The sequence below is a fragment of the Pelophylax lessonae genome (genome assembly GCF_965119305.1).
Source record: "Pelophylax lessonae genome assembly, chromosome: 4".
Classification (NCBI taxonomy): domain Eukaryota; kingdom Metazoa; phylum Chordata; class Amphibia; order Anura; family Ranidae; genus Pelophylax; species Pelophylax lessonae.
The window spans coordinates 17900186-17918407 of record NC_138771.1 but is presented as its reverse complement, the minus strand read 5'-3'; the positions used below and the strand labels follow the sequence as shown (position 1 = coordinate 17918407).

The window sequence follows — 18222 nt, the reverse complement described above, 5'->3', positions numbered from 1 at the left end:
CACACACCCTGTGGACTTTACTGACCTGCCTGTCTGAGCTGTCCAGCAGTATACCTAATCCACCCACGTGCTGACACAGGATTGCTGCACAGACCAATACAAGATCGTACGACTCAGCTGTGAGGGCTGCCACTTGGACCAGCTCTTAATGATGAGCTTTTTTTCAAGATCCCGTTGTGTAAGTGCAATGATTTTATATTTCAGTTTGGCTTATTAAAAGGGTAACTGCACTAGGGTCTGTGCGCTCTTTGTTTTGTCTATTTTGTCTCTGAATAGTCAAACACTATGGGGGAGGGGGGGGGGCAGCTGATCCTGGGGCAAAATAATAGCAATTGGCTTGTAAAATTCATCCATACACAAAACATAATGACTTCTCTCCATCCCTGCTATGGTAAATCCCCACTATGGCATACTATCACATTGTCAACGTGAAAACAACTTTTAATGAAATAAAATAGTTTATTAAAGAAAAATATATTTACATATGTATAAACCATCAATCATCAGCTTGTACTTCTGAATTTGTATCGCTGGATTGTGTTTCTGCTGCTGTGGTCATTACTGGACTGGCCACTGGCTGTGAGCTGCTTTCCACTACATTGTCTACTTCTTCCAACAAATCTTCATCAAAATCCTCCGGAATCTCATCGGGCTCAGCAGGCGGAGCCTGAGACACAACTGGTGTCGGGGTCACTGCTGAAAGAGCAAAAGGAGACAATTTACATAAACAGCCAATCCAGAGATGGGAAAATAATGTCATTGTAATTTCCTGATTGGCTCACCACAGGGCACCCATCCAACTGTCAGCATCTGTTTTTGTGCTTTTTACATTAACTCAAACTGATTTCTACATAAGAACATTCTAAATAAGGATTTCAACAAAATGTTTTCTACAGAAAGATGAAAGGGGAGGAGTCGGCGTTTATGGCCACAGAACTCGACAGTAACGCCTCTCATATTGGCAATCCATAAGAACAGTCAATGTTGCAACAAGAGTCCTTTTCATCCCTGAATTAGAATCTATGAAGCAAAAGTGCAAACTATGTAAAAACACTGCTTTAAAGTTGAAAATTATTTTTTTTCTAAATGTATCGCTGGTCTAATTAACCACCTGACCTCCAGAAGATTTACCCCCCTTCATGACCAGGCCATTTTTTGAGATTCGGCACTGCATTACTTTAACGGACAATTGTGCAGTCATGCAACGCTGTACCCAAATAAAACTTAGGTCATTTTCCCACAAATAGATCTTTGTTTTATTGGTATTTGATCACCACTGCGTTTATTTTTTGCGCTATTAACAAAAAAAAGGCCGACAATTTTGAAAAAAAAATTAAAAACAACTATTTTTTGCTATAAAACATATCCAATAAAAAAAATTGAAAAAAAATTGAAAAATCAAATTTCTTCAAAAATGTAGGCCAATATGTATTCTGCTAAGTTTTTAGTAAAAGAAATCCAATAAGAGTATATGGATTGGTTTACGCAAACGTTAGGGTCTACAAATTATGGGATATATTTATGGAATTTTTATTTTATTATACTAGTAATGGCGGTGATCAGCGACTTATAGCAGGACTGTTATATTGCAGCGGACAATCAGACACTTGATATTGTGTGTGAACCAGTTACATTATTACAGTGATATTAATGACACTGGCTGGGAAGGAGTTCAAACACGTGGGTGATCAAATGGTAAAATGTGTGCTTGACCAGTGATTGGGTGTAAGGTTAGGCCTTTTTACTAAGGGAAGTGATAGATTTTGTTCGCTGCTTTGCAGGAATACAAAATCCATTCCTTACCCCCTGTCAGAACTGAGATCTGTCTGCATTATGGACAATCGGCGGGTTCTGGAGGACATTGAGTGCCCGGCGCCTGTAGGTTGGCTTCTGCTATGAGAATTCACAGCAGAAGCAGCCTGCTGTTGGTACACGCACGCCCTTACAGGCGGAAGTGCAGAATTACTCACACATTATATATTATATATATATATATATATATACACATACATACATACATACATACATACATCACTTCCGGGTTTTTGCATGGAGACTCGATCAGAGCCGAATGTGGCTTTGATCCGGTCTTCAGCGGCCGTGCAGGCTGGATGCCCGGGTCTCCCGGTGGGAAGGGAGACCCGGGCGAGCCGCAGAAGGCTCCTTGTAATGACAGCCGAGCAGCTTCTCAGCCGCATCGGTTGTCATTACAAGACCGCTGACCCAGGGCTATGGACGCCGGTACCAGGGTGATGCCTCTAGCTGCAGGCAAGCACTTTCCCGAAATATCGGCAATATCGGTAACCTCAGGGGCCGATTCCGATATATCAGGGAAAGCGCAGATCGGCTTTGCCGATAATCGGTCAATCCCTTGTAGAAACCATACCTGCTCCTTCACCAGGCCCCCTGATGGTGGTGATGGACTTGCAGCAAGCTGGAACCAGGTTGCGGCCCCCAGATTCGCCAAGCTGATGCAGAGATCACTCGCGTATGCAGAGTACAGATGGCAGGAGACAGAAGAGGATGCAGGAAACGAGTCAATGTCAGGCCAGGTGGCAGACAAGCACAAACCGAAGACAAAGCTGAAGTCAGACACTGAATACACGTAATACAAGGCAAACAGGAGCTCAGAGAACCAGGAAGTTGCTCAGGAAACGCTTGCTGCACTGAGCAGGTCTTCTAGGGCAGTGGTTCTCAACTCTGGTCCTCAGGGCACACTAAGGCCAGATCTTAAGTATTACCTTGGGGAGATGCACACTAGAGTACTGCAATCACTGAGCAGCACATTATATCACCTGGGATGTATTTCAGTTATCTTGCAAACCTGGCCTGTTAGTGTGCCCTGAGGACTGGAGTTGAGACCACTGTTCTAGGGAAGCAAACTAGGAGGCGGGCCAGGAAGTAAGGAAATAAAAACCTACAGAATAGCAGGCGATGCCCATAGGTGAGAACAGAAGTCAAACACGTATGAATAGAATCAGATCTAGCACAGGGGTAAGTACACAGGCAGGAAACTGCAGGCTAAATCTGTGACAAAGGCCACAGGCAAATCAGATCTAAAACCTGAAGGAGACGGTACAGCGGTGCACTTGTGACCTCTGCAATCAGTCAGCAAATAACTAGGCCATTTGGGCACCATTAGTGGGCGCTCTGCAAGCAGCAGTGTAACGTTTAGTAGAATGGCCAATCTTTGGCAGACGGAATTCTGATTGATCTGGGTTACAGCATTTAGGAGCTTTTCATTGAACAGGGCCATTAGAGTATTTTACTATATACCTGCAAGAGGGTAAGGCCCTTTCACACTTGTGCGACCTAAAAGTCGCGCGATTTTGACTTGACTTTGAAGCAATGCCTGTGTAATCATCTTGAGGGCTATGGACCTCAAAACGCATCAAAGTCGGACCAAAGTAATGCAGGGACCCCTTTGAAGTCGCACAGATATGAACGGTACTCATTGGAAATCATTGAGTACGACTTGTCACGCGACTCTGCAGTCCCAAGGCGCACAAGTGTGAAAGGGGCCTTAAGCTCAGCAAAGTGACAACATGACAGTTTACACATTCTTTGCTCTCTGAATAGCGATCTACATTTGGATTGCTCTTCAGAGAGTATTTGACAGGCAGTGAGGAGATGTTGTATTATCTCCTCACCATCTGTTTTAATCCCTTAAAGTGGCATTTAAGTTTGTTTTTTTTTAAACAAAAAAAGTTAAAAAAACATGTTATACTTACCTGCTCTGTGTAATGGTTTTGCACAGAGCAGCCCCAATACTCTTCTCTTCGTGTCCCCCACTGACACTCCTGGCTCCTCCCCCTTGAACAGTGCCTCCCAATACCAAGCCGCTTGCTATGGGAGCACTGGTGTGTGCTTGCTCCAGAGCCCTGCTCTATGCGTCCATAAGACACAGAGCCATGGTTCGGCCCCATGCCATTGGCTCACTGGCTGCGATTGACAGCAGTGGGAGCCAATAGCTCCCGCTGCCGTCTCAGCCAGTGAGGACAGGGAGTCCTGGGACAGCCGAGGCTCTTGTGCACATCACTGGATCGAGAGGGGACTACTAGGAGGGCTTTGTGGGGGGGGGGGGGGGGTTAACAGCACACAGAAGGTGTTTTACCTTCATGCACAGAATGCACCTTCAGCCTTTACAACTACTTTAAAAGCAAGACTACCACACATGCAACTGAGTACATTGTGCACAGTTGAGGGGCAATTACAGCGCAGCACCATTCACTTCAACAGGTCTTGTTCAGCAGGCAGTAGTGTCCCATTCACTTCAACAGGTCATGTTCAGCAGGCAGTAGTGCCCCATTCACTTCCAACAGGTCATGTTCAGCAGGCAGTAGTGCCCCATTCACTTCCAACAGGTCATGTTCAGCAGGCAGTAGTCCCCCATTCACTTCAACAGGTCATGTTCAGCAGGCAGTAGTCCCCCATTCACTTCAACAGGTCATGTTCAGCAGGTGGTAGTGCCCTTTGATTGTAATGCGGAGTATAATTCCTGCTGCAACTATGAAGCAGCGCACTGTAGCTGCAGTATGTATACACCCCAGATCGCTGCCTCTGCAGCCAAAGAGGGAGCGATTGAGGGGGCGCTAAAAATAAAGCTTAACCGCAGGGTTTTACTCCCCCCAACCGCAAGTATAAACGAGCCTTTAGAGTGTGCAATTCATACCCTGGCTATCTGCTAGCGCCTGCAGCTTCTGCATTCTCTTCTCCAGAGCCAGAAGCCGGTTCTTCTCGATCCTCTGTCTGGTCTCTTCACTCAGCTCAGCGGTGCTGGATTGCGACAAAGATGGTGCAGAAGGTTCTGGGAAAGCTGGGAAGTCTTCAGAATCAGGGGGGTCATCTTCCATCTGTACAACAACTGGAGAAAGATAATAAATGCAAAGTATTCATAAAACACACCGTAGCAAAGAAATGGAAAACCAGCTTTATTATTAATGAGACATAAAAAGGTGTGAAATGTAATGTAGGGAGCCATCGCACAGAAACCCCGATGCCTGTAGAGGTTCTGTCTGCGGGAACCATTCTAATATTTTGTGGCAGTATCTATCCATCTCTCTCTCTCTCTCTCTAGAGATATATATATATATATATGATAGATAGATAGATAGATAGATAGATATATATATATATATATATATATATATATATATATATATATATATATATATATATATATATATATAGATCTATAGATCTATCTGTATATATATATATATATATATATATATATATATATATATATATATATATATATATATATATATATATATATATATATATATATATTATATATTATATATATATACACACACACACACACACACACAAACACACTATGCTACATAACTAAGTTCCATTTCATGCTGCATAAACTAAATTATTATTGTATCTTAAGTAGAGAACACACACACACACACACACACACTACAGCAGAAATACCTTCATCACTGACATAGTCTTCATGGACGATGGGCAGATCCATCCGTATTCTTTTTAGGCAAGTCTGAATAGTGACAGAAGATCAGCATTAAAATGCACAAGAGCATGCAATTCAGTTGAATAGTAAGAATCTAGAGGAGTAAAGATGCCTATACACATAAAACAGTGCCTGCTGGACTTGAATGTTTTGCAACGGCTACAGTCTTTTAACCCCCAAAGCCTGGGGGGGGGGGGGGGGGCACAAGGATCAGCAATCCTGTGATCACTGTGATTGGCTGCCTCAGTGGTCACATGATTGGGAGCTGGTCTCTCCGGCTACAAATTGGTGATCCAGACAGAGAGCGGCCTTTGATAGCTCAGTCTCCATGCTGAGAGGTCAAAGTGAGCGCTCCCAGCACAGAAAACATCAGCCACCCAGCGATGTACATGTGCAGCGTGTGAGCGTTAAAGCCAACCCTTTAGCCACCACACGTGTGTTACACAGAAGGAAACGGGATAAAAAAAGGTTAGATTGTGTCAGGTGGTTTCCTGGAGTGTGTATTCCACCTAAGGCCCCTTTCACACTGAAGGGACATAAAAGTAGCGTGATTTTACTGCGGTTTTGACTGGACTTGAAGCAATGCCTACGTCTTTGGAGTCCTCAAAGCGCATTAAAATCGTCCCAAAGTATTGCAGGGACTACTTTGAAGTCGTACGGATATGAATGGTACTCATTGGAAATCATGGAGTACAACTTGTCATGTGACATTGCAGTCCCAAATCACAGGACAAGTCGCACAAGTGTGAAAGGGGCCCAAGATCATTCTGGATGAACGATCTGTTTTATAATCTTTCCAGCAAACTTTGCAATAACAAAAAAAAAAAAAAAACACACACACATTTATAGTTCACACGTTTAACAAGTAACTGACCACCCCATAGCATGTTTATGACTACAGTGGGGCTCTTTTATGCAGAATCACATATACATACATACATACATACATACAGTGTCTCGCAGAAGTGAGTACACCCCTCACATATATCTTTTCATGTGACAACACTGAAGAAATGACACTTTGCTACAAAGTAAAGTAGTGAGTGTACAGCTTGTATAACAGTGTAAATTTGCTGTCCCCTCAAAATAACTCAACACACAGCCATTAATGTCTAAACTGCTGGCAACAAAAGTGAGTACACCCCTAAGTGACAATGTCCAAATTGGGCCAAAAGTGTCAATATTTTGTGTGGCCACCATTATTTTTCAGCACTGCCTTAACCCTCTTGGGCATGGAGGTCACCAGAGTTTCACAGGTTGCCACTGGAGTCCTCTTCCACTCCACAATTATGACATCACAGAGCTATTGGATGTTAGAGACCTTGCGCTCCTCCACCTTCCATTTGAAGATGCCCCACAGATGCTCAATAGGGTTTAGGTCTGGAGACATGCTTGGCCAGTCCATCACCTTTACCCTCAGCTTCTTTAGCAAGGCAGTGGTGGTCTTGGAGGTGTTTGGGTTCGTTATCATGTTGGAATACTGCCCTGCGGCCCAGTCTCTGAAGGGAGGGGATCATGCTCTGCTTCAGTATGTCACAGTACATGTTGGCATTCATGGTTCCCTCAATGAACTGTAGCTCCCCAGTGCCGGCAGCACTCATGCAGCCCCAGACCATGACACTCCCACCACCATGCTTCCATGCTTAACTGTAAGTAGGACACACTTGTCTTTGTACTCCCTACAGGCTTGACACCATCGGAACCAAATAAGTGTATCTTGGTCACATCAGACCGCATGACATGGCTCCAGTAGTCAATGTCCTTAGTCTGCTTGTCTTCAGCAAAATGTACATTGTAGCAAAGTGTAATTTCTTCAGTGTTGTCACATGAAAACATATAATAATATAATAAAATATTTACAAAAATGTGAGGGGTGTACTCACTCTTGTGAGATACTGTATACACATACACACTCTGAACTTCCGCCTGTAGGGTGGGGGGGGGGGGGGGGGGCGCCCCTGGCGTACCGCTTCTGCTGTGATTATTTACAGCGGAAGCCAATCTGCGGGTGCCGGGCACTGGATGTCTGCTGGCACCCCCTGATCATGAGGCAGAGACAAGAGAACAGAGCTCTGCCTATGTAAACAAGGCAGATCTCCGTTCGGACGCCGGGGGAGAAGGGATGGATTTTGTATCCATGCAAAGCAGGGAATAAAATCCATCTCTTTCTTTAGTAAAAGCACCTCACTGGCTAGGCACGCAGTTAACCCCTTCCCAAACAGTGTCATTAGTACAGTGACAGTGCACATTTTTAGCACTGATCGCTGTACTAGAGTCACTGGTTCCCACAAAGTGTCAGTGTTCAATTTCCACCGCACAGTTACTGATCGCCACCATTACTAGTATCAAAAAAATAAAAATTCCAGTATATATATATATATATATATATATATACACACACATATATATATATATATATATATAAATACACACACACACACACGCACATACATACACACACACATACATACACACACCCCATCATTTGAAGATGCTCTAACTTTCACAAACCAATCAATCAACGCTTGAGTTATTTAACAAAAATAATATAAAATGTAGCAGAATACATATTGGGCTAAAATTATAAAGAAATTTGATTTAAAAAAAAAAAAAATCTTTATTGGAGGTTTTATAGTGGAAAGTAAAAAAAAAAATCTTTGTTTACAGCACAAAAAAATTAAAATGAAAAAGAAAAAAAAAAAAACAAAAAAAAAACGCAGAGATGATCAAATACCACCAATTGAAAGCTCTATTTGTGGGGGGAAAATGACAAATTTTATTTGAGTAAAGTGTTGCATGACCACGCAATTATCAGTTAAAGTAAGGTAGTGCTGTACAGCAAAAAATGTCCTGGTCATGAAGGGGGTAAATCTTTCAAAAAGGTCAAGTGGTTAGGCTGGCCAACTGCATCAAATTCATCTCTCTAATGGCCAGTCCTACTCTGCTCTGCCAATGCAAACATGGAGCTAACAGGCACAATGGTCACTGACTTACCACACAGACATACCTGTGCTCATATATATTTATATATATATATATATATATATATATATTTTTTTTTATTTATTTATTACATACATATGCACACACATACATACATACATACATACACACACACACATATAGATTTTTGCACTATTTTATTTATTTTTTTTGTTTTTATTAGTAATGGTGGCGATCAGCGATTTTTAGCGGGACTGCGACATTGCGGTGGACAAATCTGACACTAGGTGACTTTTTGGGGACCAGTGACACCAGTACAGTGATCAGTGTTAAATAATATGCACGGTTACTGTATAAATGACACTGGCAGGGAAGGGATTAATACTGGGGGTGATCAAGGGGTTAAATGTGAGCCCAATTGTGCTGTGTGGGGGGGCTCCTTGACAGGCACAGAGATCGGGGTTTCAGCTTAACAGAGACACTATCTCACTGTGCCTGTGTGACAGGAGAGCCGCCTGCTTTGTTTACATTGGCAGGCAGCGCAGCGCAGCTCTCCTGTCAGTTTAGGTAAAGAAATCAGGTGCGCTGCCCTAGTGCATATGTGCAGCATACAAAATGATGTAAACAAATAAACCAAAAATGCAATAATAATGCAAAAAAATGAAAACGTATGCAAATCGTGTAAAACAAAAAATGTCCAGAAGGTGACTAGTGATACACCAATGTGCAATAAACGTCCATATTATAAGTCCATAAATAAAGTGCAAAAAATGGTGACAAAAACTTCCAGCTTGGGGAAAGGTGAACTGTGATTAGAAGGTGCAAAGTCCCACCACCAGCTTGGCCTCTTACCAGAAGTTAAACGTTAAGGGCATATATGAATATGACCGCTCCAAAGGTCATGCAGCCAGGTAGAAAAGTTCCCAGAAATACAGAAGGCACTCTGACACACTCGTGCTCCCTAGACTCTTACCGGACAAAAGCCAAACAAGAAGCCTGGTTCTATGGTGATGAGTGGTCCTGCCGGGGGTTACTGGACTCTAGGATGGCTGATGTAGTTGCTTGTGTCCAAGAGGAACAGACCCAGTCAGAAAGCCTGACGAAAGAAGATCCTGCCAAAGGTGGCTAGACTCTGATTGGCTGCTGTAACTCCTTAGTCTGGTCGACCTCAATAATAGGGGACACAACAGAGGGGACCGCAATGGTGCATTACCAACAGTAGATTTTTATTAAAACAAATGGTTGCACTTACAGTTGTGAAGACAATAATAGCGAGTTCCCTCACGGAGGAGCTGTATGGCGGGGTCCGCCTGCAGTGCGGACCGCTGCCTGGTCTAGATGTGATGACGCGTTTCTCCCGATAGGGCATCCACTTAGATAGGAGGTAGAGCCAGCGCCATCACTACCGCCATTATATATGCCCTGTAGCAAGTACTTCCGGGGTTCGGGACCCTCCCCTTCTTACCTGTAGACTGGCCACTTATCATACTCTTTACTAGCAAAGTCCAAATCAACCAAAAGGGGATAAGGGGACTCTTGGGCATCACCAAATATTGTTATGATGTGTGGTTACAGTCTGGAAGGTCGGGATGTCCACCGGAAGTACTTGCTTTGTTTACTTCCTGTCGTCTCATATCTATGATGCTGCTTCCTGTGCTGATGACAAGGGCATTTCCTGTGTAAGCAGGAAATGATGCTGCTTCCTGTGCTGATGACAAGGGCATTTCCTGTGTAAGCAGAGTATGTATTCCTCTCCCCCACAGGCATAACAGCCAATAGGAAGAGGAAGCGGACGATCTCCACCTACTACTTAATATACAGAATATTGTTATGCCGCATATCTTCTACAAACTTTCATATCATTGCAGCGAAATAGATAGGAGCCTTGAGGAACATTGAAAAAACATTAAAACATACAAACTTTTAATTCCATTGAATTGACCGGGCTACTTAACCCTTTCTAGTGTATGATGGTGTATAATGCTTTTATAAAAAATCATAAAAAAGCTGTGGGGTAACTACTAAGCTTCCCGCCAGCTTGGGTGTATTAAAACACGAAATTCTGAAAGAAAAATGAATAAAAATTCCTACCAAAAGTGGAATTGGAATTAAAATAGTATACTCAAAAAATAAAATAAAATTTAAATTAAAAAGGAGGAAAAAGTTTTTCGATTTGAATTTCTTCAAAACTAGCTATTAGAATGTGGAAGAAGATCCTAGTCACAGATGTTGTAGCTCCATGCAGAGACCCCCACACTTCTAACTAATAGAGGAAACATGAAGGAAATGGGTCAAATTTCCAGTAAAGGGAGCATGGGACATAAATGTCAGCTGTTATTAATAAACGCATTTATGTCCCATTCAATGTTGTGTCCTAGGGGCTTGTAACTTCTGAGCTCATAGATCCAGAAGGTTTCCCTTCTGGAAATTGCTCTTTTCATATTACTCCCCCGCCAGTGGGGTTGATACTTCTCGATTACAATAATCTTCAGTTTGCCCGGATTTTTATGGTGGTGGGTGGCAAAATGTTTCGAAAGACTGTGACCAGGGAAACCTTTCCGAATATTGGCCAGATGTTCGCCTATTCGGATGTTGGCAGTCCTAATCGTCCTCCCCACATATTGCTTCCCACATTCACAGGTGACCAGATATACTACCCCTTTGGTGTGACAGGTGATAAAATCCCTAATGGGGTAGCTCTTTCCTGTGGTGGTAGAGGTAAATTGCTTAGTCTTAATGGTAGTAGCATTTAGACAGATATTACACCTCCGGCACGGGAAGTATCCTTGAAGGTTAGGGAAAAATTTAGGAGTTGCAGGTTTTTCAACGGGATTCCTAGCTATAATTTGTTTTAGGTTCTTAGCCTTTCGGTAGATCATTGTTGGTTTGGATGGAAGCGAAGGACCCAATAACGGATCTTGTTGTAAGATTCCCCAGTGCTTCCGAAATATGTGATTCAGCCATCGATAGTGGCTGGAGAATTGAGTTGTGAAGGCAAACTCAAATTTTCCCATAGCATCTTTTGATTTATCTTTCTCCCTAGGGACAGATAATTCGGATTGTTTGAGAGTTGCAATTTCACGTATCTCTCCTTCTAATTCATTCCGGTCATATCCCTTCTCAATAAACCGATTCTTCAAAAGCTGAGCTTGTGTTTTGAAGTCTTCATCTTCCGTACAGTTGCGTCTAATTCTCCTGAATTGCCCTTTGGGCACAGATTTTAACCACATGGGGTGATGGCAACTGTCGATGGAGATGAAGCCATTTCGGTCTGTCGGTTTTTGGTATGAGCTGGTAATGAATCTTTCTCCTTTCCTCCATATTACAAGGTCAAGGTAGCTTATAGAGGTGGTACTCCATTGGTAGGAGAAACGTATACCCCAGTTGTTGCAATTTAGCTTCCCCATGAACTGGTGTAAGCTTGCTTCCTCTCCTTTCCATATGATTAGGGCGTCGTCAATGTAACGCCGCCACATCACTAGCTCGTTAGTTTTCTCCGCGAAGATGTTCCTATTTTCCCATAGAGCCATGAACAGGTTGGCGAGGCTGGGGGCAAATTTGGCCCCCATAGCCACGCCAGTCCGCTGTAGGTAAAATTGTTGATTATGGTAAAAATAGTTGTGTTCCATACCAAATTGGAGAAGTTCTAAAATGAATTTCTTCTGATTTAACGGGATGTGATAATCTTGGTCTAAAAAGGTGCTGACAGCCTCGTAGCCTAACTCGTGGGGAATAACGGTATATAATGAGGCCACGTCGGCTGTGACCATTATCACATTCCCTGGAACTTGGAGTTCAGTGATCTCTTGGATACATTGGGTGGTATCCTTCAGGAACGCCGGTGTCTCCTGAACTAACGGCTGGAGGAAATGGTCCACATACTTCCCTATCCGGGATGTAACCGAGTCAATGCCACTAACTATCGGTCTCCCCGGTGGCTTTATGAGGCTCTTGTGGACCTTTGGTAGGTAGTATATGGTAGGAATTCGAGGTGCAAGAGGTATTAGGTGTTCTTTCTCCTTTTTACTTAAAATGCCATCCTTATGACCTTTGGACACAATGCGTTCTAACTGCTTTTTATAGCTCCAGGTAGGGTCCTTCTTTAGGATTTCATACGTCCTTCTATCAGACAACAAATTGTCCATTTCCTCCATGTAGTCCTCTTTCTTTAATAGGACTGTACCCCCGCCTTTGTCCGCTGGGCGGATCACCAAATCCTTTTTATCACATAGAGCTTTAATACCATTCCATAGATCTTTTTGTGGTTTAATGGAAGCATCTTTTTGTTCCAACTCCTTGAGAATAACATCTCTGAAGATCTTGATATGGTGGCTGGATTTCCCAGGGGGGTTAAAGAGGGAAGCATTCCTCAGATTAGTAGGTATACATGTAGGCTGTTTGTAAGAAACATAGTTTCTCTCGTGGGCCTTGTCGAGGAAATGACGTTTGATGTTGAGTTTTCTAATATATTTGTGTACGTCCAAAAACGTCTCGAACTTGTTTAAGGATTTTTTGGGGGCAAATTTCAATCCTTTCCCCAGAGTCTGTTTTTCTGAGCTGGTAAGGTTAATCCCACTCAGATTGAAGATGCCTCCTGCCTCTATTTGTTCTTTTTTCTTGGACGTTCCTCCCCTGCAGCCCCTGGTCGTTTTTTTCTTTTGGCTTTGGCAGAGCCCCGGCCTAGAAAACCCCGCGGTTTGGTGCTGATGGGGGTTTGCGATTGCTCTGGGTACTCATTTATCCATTCCTCCTCCTCATCTTGGTTGTCCCTAAGAGACTCATACCTATTTTCCACAGGAGGGTAAAAATTCCTCGGGGTTTGAGGGGTTGCTGGGTAATTTTTTCAAAGTGCAGCAGATTCCACTACCATGGACATCTTTGAATATCATAGCACCAGAAAATTAACGGTGGAGGATGTGTTTGTGAAAACCATCACTGACCCCACTGATCTCAGAGGCATTTTTATGCGCCTCAAAAACATCATGGTATCTGAACTTCATGCATCCTGGGACATCGTCTTCCTGGAGAAATACGTCCAGGAGAAGATGGTCCCAAGGAGCTTGAGGTGGAACATCAATCCTGACCAGGGAGAACCTGAGATCCAAGAATGGTTCCAATTTTTCAACGGAGCTGGGATGAGTCTTTTAAATTTTTTAATTGACAAGAGGAGGAAAAAAGTTATTAGGCTAAATAAAGAGATTCTAGAGATCAAAGAGAAACTAACTCCCTTTATGCAAGAGGAAGCATATAAGGTTTACAATCAAGAGCTAAGAGAAATTCTCGCTATGGAAGAAGAAGAACAGAAAATTAAAAAGAGGAAAAAATATTTCCGGGACCTGGAAGACTATAATACGTCTAAAGTCTTCAAATGGGAACTTAATTTAGTATCCGAAACTCCAACTGAAGGAGCTGTTACCAACCCTTCAGAAATGGAAGTGGCGGAAGAAAGGTCAAGACAAATCAGCATTGCTGAACCAGTCGCAAGCACCAGTGGGAATGTTACTTCAGGGACTTCCCTAAAGAGGGATACAGAGCGGAAAGGTCCCAGTAACAATATCAAGAAATTTAAACCCCTGAGAGAACAGCCATCTGGACATCAGCCCAAAAGGAAGTCCAGAAAAGATGAAAGTAGGAATAGGTATGAGAATGCCGCATACGAACACCCTAGGGGAGAAAGAAGGAGAAGGGAGTCAGACTATGAAGGATACTATAGAAGATCCAGGTCCAGATCTCCAAGAAGAGGTCCCAGGGAGCATTCTGATTATTACCCAGCAACCCCTCAAACCCCGAGGAATTTTTACCCTCCTGTGGAAAATAGGTATGAGTCTCTTAGGGACAACCAAGATGAGGAGGAGGAATGGATAAATGAGTACCCAGAGCAATCGCAAACCCCCATCAGCACCAAACCGCGGGGTTTTTTAGGCCGGGGCTCTGCCAAAGCCAAAAGAAAAAAACGACCAGGGGCTGCAGGGGAGGAACGTCCAAGAAAAAAGAACAAATAGAGGCAGGAGGCATCTTCAATCTGAGTGGGATTAACCTTACCAGCTCAGAAAAACAGACTCTGGGGAAAGGATTGAAATTTGCCCCCAAAAAATCCTTAAACAAGTTTGAGACGTTTTTGGACGTACACAAATATATTAGAAAACTCAACATCAAACGTCATTTCCTCGACAAGGCCCACGAGAGAAACTATGTTTCTTACAAACAGCCTACATGTATACCTACTAATCTGAGGAATGCTTCCCTCTTTAACCCCCCTGGGAAATCCAGCCACCATATCAAGATCTTCAGAGATGTTATTCTCAAGGAGTTGGAACAAAAAGATGCTTCCATTAAACCACAAAAAGATCTATGGAATGGTATTAAAGCTCTATGTGATAAAAAGGATTTGGTGATCCGCCCAGCGGACAAAGGCGGGGGTACAGTCCTATTAAAGAAAGAGGACTACATGGAGGAAATGGACAATTTGTTGTCTGATAGAAGGACGTATGAAATCCTAAAGAAGGACCCTACCTGGAGCTATAAAAAGCAGTTAGAACGCATTGTGTCCAAAGGTCATAAGGATGGCATTTTAAGTAAAAAGGAGAAAGAACACCTAATACCTCTTGCACCTCGAATTCCTACCATATACTACCTACCAAAGGTCCACAAGAGCCTCATAAAGCCACCGGGGAGACCGATAGTTAGTGGCATTGACTCGGTTACATCCCGGATAGGGAAGTATGTGGACCATTTCCTCCAGCCGTTAGTTCAGGAGACACCGGCGTTCCTGAAGGATACCACCCAATGTATCCAAGAGATCACTGAACTCCAAGTTCCAGGGAATGTGATAATGGTCACAGCCGACGTGGCCTCATTATATACCGTTATTCCCCACGAGTTAGGCTACGAGGCTGTCAGCACCTTTTTAGACCAAGATTATCACATCCCGTTAAATCAGAAGAAATTCATTTTAGAACTTCTCCAATTTGGTATGGAACACAACTATTTTTACCATAATCAACAATTTTACCTACAGCGGACTGGCGTGGCTATGGGGGCCAAATTTGCCCCCAGCCTCGCCAACCTGTTCATGGCTCTATGGGAAAATAGGAACATCTTCGCGGAGAAAACTAACGAGCTAGTGATGTGGCGGCGTTACATTGACGACGCCCTAATCATATGGAAAGGAGAGGAAGCAAGCTTACACCAGTTCATGGGGAAGCTAAATTGCAACAACTGGGGTATACGTTTCTCCTACCAATGGAGTACCACCTCTATAAGCTACCTTGACCTTGTAATATGGAGGAAAGGAGAAAGATTCATTACCAGCTCATACCAAAAACCGACAGACCGAAATGGCTTCATCTCCATCGACAGTTGCCATCACCCCATGTGGTTAAAATCTGTGCCCAAAGGGCAATTCAGGAGAATTAGACGCAACTGTACGGAAGATGAAGACTTCAAAACACAAGCTCAGCTTTTGAAGAATCGGTTTATTGAGAAGGGATATGACCGGAATGAATTAGAAGGAGAGATACGTGAAATTGCAACTCTCAAACAATCCGAATTATCTGTCCCTAGGGAGAAAGATAAATCAAAAGATGCTATGGGAAAATTTGAGTTTGCCTTCACAACTCAATTCTCCAGCCACTATCGATGGCTGAATCACATATTTCGGAAGCACTGGGGAATCTTACAACAAGATCCGTTATTGGGTCCTTCGCTTCCATCCAAACCAACAATGATCTACCGAAAGGCTAAGAACCTAAAACAAATTATAGCTAGGAATCCCGTTGAAAAACCTGCAACTCCTAAATTTTTCCCTAACCTTCAAGGATACTTCCCGTGCCGGAGGTGTAATATCTGTCTAAATGCTACTACCATTAAGACTAAGCAATTTACCTCTACCACCACAGGAAAGAGCTACCCCATTAGGGATTTTATCACCTGTCACACCAAAGGGGTAGTATATCTGGTCACCTGTGAATGTGGGAAGCAATATGTGGGGAGGACGATTAGGACTGCCAACATCCGAATAGGCGAACATCTGGCCAATATTCGGAAAGGTTTCCCTGGTCACAGTCTTTCGAAACATTTTGCCACCCACCACCATAAAAATCCGGGCAAACTGAAGATTATTGTAATCGAGAAGTATCAACCCCACTGGCGGGGGAGTAATATGAAAAGAGCAATTTCCAGAAGGGAAACCTTCTGGATCTATGAGCTCAGAAGTTACAAGCCCCTAGGACACAACATTGAATGGGACATAAATGCGTTTATTAATAACAGCTGACATTTATGTCCCATGCTCCCTTTACTGGAAATTTGACCCATTTCCTTCATGTTTCCTCTATTAGTTAGAAGTGTGGGGGTCTCTGCATGGAGCTACAACATCTGTGACTAGGATCTTCTTCCACATTCTAATAGCTAGTTTTGAAGAAATTCAAATCGAAAAACTTTTTCCTCCTTTTTAATTTTAATTTTATTTTATTTTTTGAGTATACTATTTTAATTCCAATTCCACTTTTGGTAGGAATTTTTATTCATTTTTCTTTCAGAATTTCGTGTTTTAATACACCCAAGCTGGCGGGAAGCTTAGTAGTTACCCCACAGCTTTTTTATGATTTTTTATAAAAGCATTATACACCATCATACACTAGAAAGGGTTAAGTAGCCCGGTCAATTCAATGGAATTAAAAGTTTGTATGTTTTAATGTTTTTTCAATGTTCCTCAAGGCTCCTATCTATTTCGCTGCAATGATATGAAAGTTTGTAGAAGATATGCGGCATAACAATATTCTGTATATTAAGTAGTAGGTGGAGATCGTCCGCTTCCTCTTCCTATTGGCTGTTATGCCTGTGGGGGAGAGGAATACATACTCTGCTTACACAGGAAATGCCCTTGTCATCAGCACAGGAAGCAGCATCATTTCCTGCTTACACAGGAAATGCCCTTGTCATCAGCACAGGAAGCAGCATCATAGATATGAGACGACAGGAAGTAAACAAAGCAAGTACTTCCGGTGGACATCCCGACCTTCCAGACTGTAACCACACATCATAACAATATTTGGTGATGCCCAAGAGTCCCCTTATCCCCTTTTGGTTGATTTGGACTTTGCTAGTAAAGAGTATGATAAGTGGCCAGTCTACAGGTAAGAAGGGGAGGGTCCCGAACCCCGGAAGTACTTGCTACAGGGCATATATAATGGCGGTAGTGATGGCGCTGGCTCTACCTCCTATCTAAGTGGATGCCCTATCGGGAGAAACGCGTCATCACATCTAGACCAGGCAGCGGTCCGCACTGCAGGCGGACCCCGCCATACAGCTCCTCCGTGAGGGAACTCGCTATTATTGTCTTCACAACTGTAAGTGCAACCATTTGTTTTAATAAAAATCTACTGTTGGTAATGCACCATTGCGGTCCCCTCTGTTGTGTCCCCTATTATTGAGGTCGACCAGACTAAGGAGTTACAGCAGCCAATCAGAGTCTAGCCACCTTTGGCAGGATCTTCTTTCGTCAGGCTTTCTGACTGGGTCTGTTCCTCTTGGACACAAGCAACTACATCAGCCATCCTAGAGTCCAGTAACCCCCGGCAGGACCACTCATCACCATAGAACCAGGCTTCTTGTTTGGCTTTTGTCCGGTAAGAGTCTAGGGAGCACGAGTGTGTCAGAGTGCCTTCTGTATTTCTGGGAACTTTTCTACCTGGCTGCATGACCTTTGGAGCGGTCATATTCATATATGCCCTTAACGTTTAACTTCTGGTAAGAGGCCAAGCTGGTGGTGGGACTTTGCACCTTCTAATCACAGT

General features: G+C 43.2%; 1 protein-coding gene across 1 annotated transcript in view; it reads right to left on the bottom strand.

Moving 5' to 3' along the window:
• Nucleotides 1-439: 439 nt before the first annotated feature.
• Nucleotides 440-18222, bottom strand: part of TIPIN (TIMELESS interacting protein) — a 45949-nt gene continuing 28166 nt past the window's right edge. The window contains exons 5-7 of the mRNA XM_082256792.1: nucleotides 5446-5509; nucleotides 4673-4864; nucleotides 440-696 (exon numbers count right to left, since the gene is read on the bottom strand). Of these exons, the coding sequence (XP_082112918.1) occupies nucleotides 497-696; nucleotides 4673-4864; nucleotides 5446-5509 (456 nt within the window). The 3' untranslated portion in view covers nucleotides 440-496. The remainder of the gene's footprint in view (nucleotides 697-4672; nucleotides 4865-5445; nucleotides 5510-18222) is intronic.